General features: G+C 43.6%; 1 protein-coding gene across 5 annotated transcripts in view; it reads left to right on the forward strand.

Annotated features, from left to right (window-relative positions):
* Nucleotides 1–8,100, forward strand: part of ERCC8 (ERCC excision repair 8, CSA ubiquitin ligase complex subunit) — a 47,468-nt gene extending 39,368 nt beyond the window's left edge. For all 5 annotated transcript variants that reach the window (XM_083703646.1, XM_083703648.1, XM_083703647.1 and 2 more), the window contains 3 exons: nt 123–320; nt 3,932–4,018; nt 7,201–8,100. In XM_083703646.1, coding sequence (XP_083559772.1) covers nt 123–320; nt 3,932–4,018; nt 7,201–7,269 — 354 coding nt within the window. In that variant the 3' untranslated portion in view covers nt 7,270–8,100. The remainder of the gene's footprint in view (nt 1–122; nt 321–3,931; nt 4,019–7,200) is intronic.

The following is an 8,100-nucleotide window of genomic DNA, read 5'->3' on the forward strand; positions in this document are numbered from 1 at the left end:
TGAGTATGCATTCAACAGTATAATGACAGGAAGTGAGCTACAGCTTGTAAATGTAATCAATAATCATCGTATACCTGCATTGTGACATCAGGAGCTAGCTTTAAAATCTTGTATCTTTACAGGTGAATTACGGGAAGGTGTGCAATGAAAGTAGAAAAGGACTCAAATTTACAGTCTCGCATGGCTGCAGTCCGGAATTTGCATTTGTGCCATACGGTAGCACTATTGCTATTTATACAATTTACTCAGGAAATCGAATGGCTATGCTTGGGGGCCATTATAGTTCCGTCGACTGCTGTGTCTTTCATCCTAATTTTCAGGTAAGTGAAGTCCTCTGGCTGATTCTTAGGCTATTTAGCCTGAAAACAGACCAGTTATGTTTAATGGCCTTTCACTTTTGTTTGCCTCAGTACCTGATAATAAGAAATATACTGCATCTGTACATGAAGGATCTTCTTTGCTGTTATGACACACGCCCTGAAAATAATTAATACTCAAAAGTGATAGATATGGGGGTTATAGGTTTCACACCTTTTGCCTAATTAGAGTTCATGAGTGCTCAAATTGTCTGGAAAATATCCATAATGTATTGAAATAATATTTGGGAGCATCCCTGAAAAGATACATAAAATTATTTGTAGAGATTGAGGTTTGCTCTCTCTTCTGCATATTATATATACTAAAAATACTAATTTAGCTTGCTATCTGATGCTGAATAGTGATACGTTGTATCTCTATTGAGGTAACATTTCTCATATAAAGCAATACTTGCCCCCTACCTCATCTGCCAGTACAGTTTCCTCCAAATACTGGGATTGGAATTCCATTCCAGGTTCCCATATGAAAAGATATCCCCTCTTCTCCCCCTGCAAGCTGTTGTGTAGATTCTCCCAACCCAGTTGTAGAGAGGAAGCCTTATTGCACAAATGGAACTCCTTGCACAGGACTTCTACTGGCAGGGCTAGTCAACTGAATCCTCTCCTGTCTTAAAGTGTTGTGGCTGGTATCGTCTTGAGGAATTAAACTAGGTACTTAACTTTTTTTATATAGCCTATGACCATAATGAAATTATTAGCCATTGCGGCCATCAGTAAAGAGTAGCTTTCAATGAAAAAACACCCCAGTGTTTTTTTTTGTTTGTTTGTTTTTTAATACAACTAAAGGCACATAGTGTGAACGCAAGTTGGCTATGATGCTAAGCAGGACAGACGTTGTATAACATTCTCCTAACCTTAACATTTTCTCTTAATCTGTGTGTTTCTAATGGGACATCTAATATGGAATTGCCACCAGCACAGCTATTAAACATATGAAATCCTAACTTGAAAGGCTGGCAGCATGGTGTAACATTTATGCAATAACTGACGTAAATTATAATGGGTATGCTGGCCTCAGTAAAGGCTTCCTTGTGCCTAGCAATTTGCCTGATTGAGCTGTGCACACATGCAGCGCCCTAGCTATATTCAGATTCCATGGGAAATATTTTTAGATTGTGATGTGAAAAGAGGTGAGGTTGCTAAAGCTGCTTTGCTCCATTTAGAAATAAATTGACTTGTTAAAAAAAGCCTTTCCCCCTGAAGTGTCTTGTCCCAACACCTCTAGAATCAAGTCATTCAAAGAAAGATTCATTTGTGAGTTTTCGAGAACTGCTGTAGCTGCTTTGTGCCACATCTGAAATGGTATCCTGAGTCTGCCCTGATTGCCACTATCATTATTATTTATTGAATTTGTTAGTTGCTGATTTTCCCCAAGGCAACCCAGAGCAATTTACAACCGAACAACTAAGCTACTGACCATGGGTTGTCCATGGGACACACTTTTTTTTTAGTCTGAGATCCTTATTCCTTTGTGGGCATCCTTCTGGGTGCTATATGCCAATAGTGAGCGTGACTAGAAAACAGGTGGATGGGACAACAGATGTGTGGCTTACTCTTGTATGGTAGGCTGCATTTCAAGTATGCAAAGGCCAGAGGTTTCTACACATACCATAGGAGCCAACTTCTAGGGGCAGTGGGAGCTTTGGCCCCCACAAAGTTGATGGGCATTCCCATTCAAATAGTGTGTTTGCATTGTGTCATGTGATCGATTATGTGGGTTGGGGCGGGGCTTACCTGGGCCTGTATTACACTGGTACTCTAAAACCAAAATAAGCTTTAAGATAAGCTTGCCATGGATTCCTAGCCCTAGTTATTAATATCTAGTTAGTGTTTTGGAAAAAATTCCGGGGTGAGAGACCACTCAACAGCCCAGCTCATTGGGGTGCAAGTCCCCTGCGGGTCTATGCAGTCAGTAAAAGAAGGAAGTTCCAGCCAAGTAATTTGGAGCAAAACAGCGGTCAGTAGACCACAATCTTTATTGTTGCGCAGCAGGTCCCCACAGGAGTAAGAACCCCGAGCATGGGGTGACATCCTCTTTTAAAACTTCCCTCTTTCCCCCAGAATACACTTCGAGCAGCGTCATTGATACATCATCACTACATCACAAGCATGTCACAAATGGGGCAGGGTATACCACGCTTACATAAGTTCAACATTAGGTCACTTTATGAGACACCTTTCTCAACACCAAAAGAACAATGAAACTTTACATATCCTTGCCCTCAGGACTTGTCTGGAGGTGGGCTTTCAGAACACTTGACTTGCTAAACTGCCTCTGCGGATCTCTCTTGTTGCCCCCTTGGTCACTCCCTGGGTGGGGTGCCATGTATGTGTTCTCACGCTTGGGGAGTTATGGCAGGATGCCCTGTTCCTGCTGCCTACAGTGATTTCCTGCTTCTTGGTTCAGGGAGAAAGGTAGAGCCCAAATTCACCTTTCTTTAAAAGTTAAAATGGCGTTGGAATGAGGAGAGTCGGTTAAAGTATGGATTTTCTACAAATTTATAAAGCTAGGTATTTTCCCTGACCTGTCAAGTCGAAAGAATATACAGTGGTACCTCGTGTTGCGTAACCTCCAGGTTATGGAATCTTTGGGTAACAGCCGCGACAAACCCGGAAGTATATACTTCTGGGTTTCGCTGCATGCACAGAAGTGCACCATGCTCATGCACAGAAGTGGTGCCTCTAGTTACGGATTTTTCAGGGTGTGCATGGCACCCCAAAACAAATTAAATCCGTAACCAGAGGTACCACTGTATTCAGGCATAATATTTGTAACATTGTAACAACTTTAAAGATGTGCCGCCCCCCCTCCCCCGTTTGTCATTTCCGTAACATTAGTTAATTAGGCCTCATTTTGCTTTACTCTGCTGATTAACATCAGTTCAACCTTTGGCCTATAGCAAGTCATGAATAAGTTAAAGTAAACATAAGTCAATTCATAAGTGAGATAGAATAAACTCGTTTATTGCTTCTTTGTCTACTGCTCTGAGAGCCTTTTTGGCTGAATAGCAGGGTAAAAATGCTTTAAGCAGGTAAGATGAAGTAGATGGAAATAAAAAATTCAGCAAACTTAAGTTATTTATCAGTGTTTTTAAAATAAAATTACTACAGAAAAAAGAATATGTTTATGCACTGCACACGTGCATTGTAATTTAGGTGCTATACTTTTTAAAAGTTATTTTATATTTTCATGCAGGACTAATCCTGTAATCCCCTCATCTACAACTTCAATACAACTATTTTGCTTTTATGAGGTATGCGAATAGAATTGGGCTTAGCGTCAGCGTGACTTTGCAGCAAATGACTTGAGATCCAACCTTAAATGCACTTCCTGGGAGTAAGTCCTCTTGTCCTTTGTGGGATTTGGGAATAAACATGCTCAAGATCACACTATTAGTCCCACTGAAGTTGCTATGATTGGGAGAAGACTCCAGTGTGGATAATTTACTTCCTTTCCCCAGATCCCCTTCCCCCAATTCCTATTTTGCCTCAAGCTCACCTTCTTCAGTATTCAGTAACTGATCTGTGACTTTTTGTTGGTTCCTTCATGGCAGGAACTTTATAGCGGTGGAAGAGACGGCAATATCCTTGCCTGGGTACCATCTCTGAGAGAGCCAGAGCCTGATGATACTTCTGAAGAGGTAAATAGCTTTTTAGTAGAGCAAGATGAAAACTAGAGCATCTGTACACAAGGGATATATTCTGCACATGATAGTAAAGGAAGAAATCCCTGCATGTGAGCAATGAAGTCATTGTAAGAAAGATTTCTCACTGACATGGCTGGGATGATGGATTGTAGCTCCATAAGCATGAACAAGGTATCCATTCAGTTTAGGCTGCTGTAATGCAGGACCTGATACATCGTGTTCCTCTGCAGAACCATCACATCAGTATTAGATAATAGTTAATAGAAATCAGAGTATGGAATTCCAGGTCCTGGGATTGTATGGAATCCTAAATGTTATGTGGTGGTGTTGTTGTTGTTTATTACTTATACCCCACCCATCTGACTGGGCCTCCCCAGCCACTCTGGGCAGTTTCCAACAGAATATTTAAAACACAATAAAATATCAAACATTAAAAACTTCCCTAAACAGGGCTGCCTTCAGATGTCTTCTAAAAATCAGATAGCTGTTTATTTCCTTGACATCTGATGGGAGGGTATTCCATAGGGCGGGTGCCACTACCGAGAAGGCCGTCTGTCTGGTTCCCTGTAACCTCATTCTCACAGTGAGGGAACCACCAGAAGGCTCTCAGCGCTGGACCTCAATGTCCTGGCAGAACAATGTGGGTGGAGACGCTCCTTCAGGTATACTGGGCTGAGGCCATTTAGGGCTTTAAAAGTCAGCACCAACACTTTTAATTGTGCTCGGAAACATACTAGGAGCCAACGTAGGTCTTCCAGGACTGGTGTTATATGGTCTCAGCGGCCGCTCCCACTCAGCGGTCTAGCTGCCGCATTCTGGGTTAGTTGTAGTTTCTGGGTCACCTTCAAAGGTAGAGTGCATTGCAATAGTCCAAGTGGGAGATATGTAGAGCATGCACCACTCTGGCAAGACAGGTCTCAGCCTTTGTACCAGATGGAGCTGGTAGACAGCCGCCCTGGACACAGAAATCACATGCATCCCAACATGTGCAAAGTACTGTTCTGTCCCCACCCTTCTTCTTTTTTTGGCCCTGCTGTCCATCTAGATCCACTTGGCATGTCCCCTCCTTTCTGCATTTAGCCTTTCCTTTATAAATAATAAATAATAAATAATATTATTGTTGTGGTCAGGGAAATTAAAATGTCTTGAGAACTTAAGATACAGAATAAAATGCATGCAGAACTGCAGGGGGGGGGGGACTGGCTTGATTCCACAAATGCAACTGCATTTAGAATACTCTGTACAGTTCTGGTCACCTCAAGAGTTGGAGAACATTTAGAAAAGGAGAATCAAAATGATCAAGGGGACTGAGTGGCACCCTATGAGGAAAGGTTGCTGCATTTGGGTTTAGAGAAAAGGTGAGAAAATGGAAGACTTTCCAGAGTGAAAGACTGGGAGGAGAAAGGAAAGCTCCCAGGTGAGAGCTGAGTCTACCACTGTCTTTGTGAGACAAAGCTTTTGAGGGAGGACTCTGCATCTCCTTTTCTCCTTTTCTCTTTTTCTCTGTTTTTGTTTTTATTTTTATTTAGACTGGTTTCTTTTGTCTTATTGTCTTCTCTCTCTCTCTCTCTCTCTGTCTGTGTGTGTGTGTGTGTGTGTGTGTTGTTTACTGCCCTATAACCAGTGCTTTTTTTCCTTAAAAAATGTTTAAGGGTTCTCTCATTTTGACTCAGGAAAATCACCATTTTATTGTTCAAATCAGGAAAAATAAATACAGTAAATGGACAAAAGTACAAAGATTCACAAACTGTTTTGGGGTATGTGTACCCCTGCGTCCACCCAGAAAGAAGCAATGCGTATACCCATATATTTCAGGGTGGTTCACAAAAAAAGTTTTTAAAAAAAGAAAAGGTGAGTAAGAGGTGACAGGATAGAATCACAGAATTGTAGATCTGGAAGCGACTAAAGGGTCATCTAGTCCAACTCTCTGCAATGCAGGAATATCTTGCTCAATGTGGGTTAGAACCCAAGACCCTGTGATTAAGAGTCTCCTGCTCTACTAACTGAGCTACTCTCAATCTTACGCACGGCATGGGAAAAGTGAATAGAGGAGTTTTTCTCCCTCTCTCATAATACAAGAACTCATGAACATTCATCCAATGAAGCTGAATGTTGCAATCATGGAGTCCGAAGATTCAGGGCAGAAAAAAACCAACTGTCAGGGCTGCCTCTAGGTCCCAGCTCACAGAGGACCAACGCCAGGTTGATGTAATGTACAAAAGTCTTTATTGAAGTTTGGTTTCCATTCCAACGCCAGAGCGTGCAGCCCTACGTCTTAACCTTAGATCGGCGAAGTCCCGTCTGACTCATCACCCCTTCCGCACCAGTTTAAGATCCTAGCCCTACTCCACCTCTTCCGTTGTTCTTTCCTCCTCTGGGTCCTCCTGCCCCCTGGGGTTTCCTCCTTTCTGGACTCTTCTGACGCTGACCCCCCTGAGTCTTGCCCCTCCTTCCGGCGGGCTTTAGGACCTGGCTCCCTATCCGGGCTACCTGCTGTGCCGCTCGCCTGTACATTTGAACTTGGCGCGCGCGCCCAGCCGGTAACCTTCCTCCTGACCGTTTCCCCGCTCTCCGATGGAGGCGTGGTCAATCCTGACTCATCTCCTCTCGCTGGTAGTGAGAACACTGGTCCCGATTCCTGGGACTCCTCCCCCCCACTGCGCTCTGGTGGGGAAGCTGGTCCTGATTTCCAACTGCTGCTCTGGGAGTCCCCGCTGGCCCCTTCCTTCTGGGGTTTCCCCCTTGGCACCCCCCTTGCCCTGGCCATCGGCGCTCCCTTCTGTGAATCTTCCGATTCGCTGGAGAGGCTTGTGGAATCCCTCTGACCGCTGTCACTGCCTCCACCCCCCTCGGATTCCTCCTCCTCGCTCTCCATCTCCGCCCACTCCTGTGCCTCTGCTCCTGAACCCCTGACACCAACGTACTTCTAGTACATGGTTAAACCATAGAACTCCCACAGCAGACAGTGATTGCTACAAATTTGGATGGTTTTAAAAGAGGATTGCCGAAATCCACACCTCCACTGTCAGAGACAGGGCATCTGATTAACAGTTCTGTGGGCAGAATGCTGTTGTGCTCTTGCTTGTGTGCTTCCCACAGGCGTCTGGTTGGCTACTGTGAGAACAGAATGCCGGACTAGATGGAATTGCTGATAGAATCTTCTCTTCTTTTTCCAGTTGCGGCCTCAGCAGCGCCTGAATCCTGCTTATGAAGATGCATGGAGTAGCAGCGACGAGGATGGATGAATTCGTAATAGGTTGTTGACATAAAACATTCAGCCATGCACAGTATTTTCTGAAGAAAGGATATTAAGCCACGGGTCCAGACAACAGCCTTTTGTTTCAACTGTGCAGTGTTTCTTGTTTTAAAATAATACCAGATTTTTATGTTCTGTTTGCTACTTCATCAAAACTGGCCTGCTCGATAATGCAATTCCATGAGTTCCTGTGGTCTGAGGCAGTAATGCTTCTGAATGCCAGTTGCTAGAAACTGCAGGAGGGGAGAGTATTGCAGGTTTCCCACAGGCATCTGGTGGGCCACTGTGAGAACAGGATGTTGGACCAGAGGGGCCATTGGCCTGATCCAGAAGGCTCTTGCCTTCTTATCTGTGTTGCTGGACTCCAGTTCCCTTTGGCTGTCCTGGCTGGGGCTGATGGGAGTTTTAGTCCATCAACATCTGAAGGGTCACAGGTTCCCCACCTGAACCTAAAGTATTTTTGAGGATGTCCCGAGGCAAAACTCTTCAGTTCTTAAGGAATAGTGCTTCAGAATTATAGGTGATCAGCTAGCAAGCATTAACTAATCATTTTGCCCCCAAGGCCTTACATTTTCTTGAAAGCCTGACATCTGACGTAGTTCAGATTCTAAAACAATCAAAGCTCAAAAATAATACTCACCGTCGAAATATGAGCTTTTCGCGCTTATCAAGGGTGCAGTGACATTAAGGGCCTCTATCTGAACAATAATCTTGATCATTTGATTATCCTTTTTACCCATTGTTGTCTTTTTAATTGTATATATTGCTTGTTTTATGTTGCTATGGCCGTTGGCTAATGCAAATAAAGTTTATCTATCTA

This window comes from Podarcis gaigeae (genome assembly GCF_964106915.1).
Source record: "Podarcis gaigeae genome assembly, chromosome: 11".
Lineage (NCBI taxonomy): Eukaryota > Metazoa > Chordata > Lepidosauria > Squamata > Lacertidae > Podarcis > Podarcis gaigeae.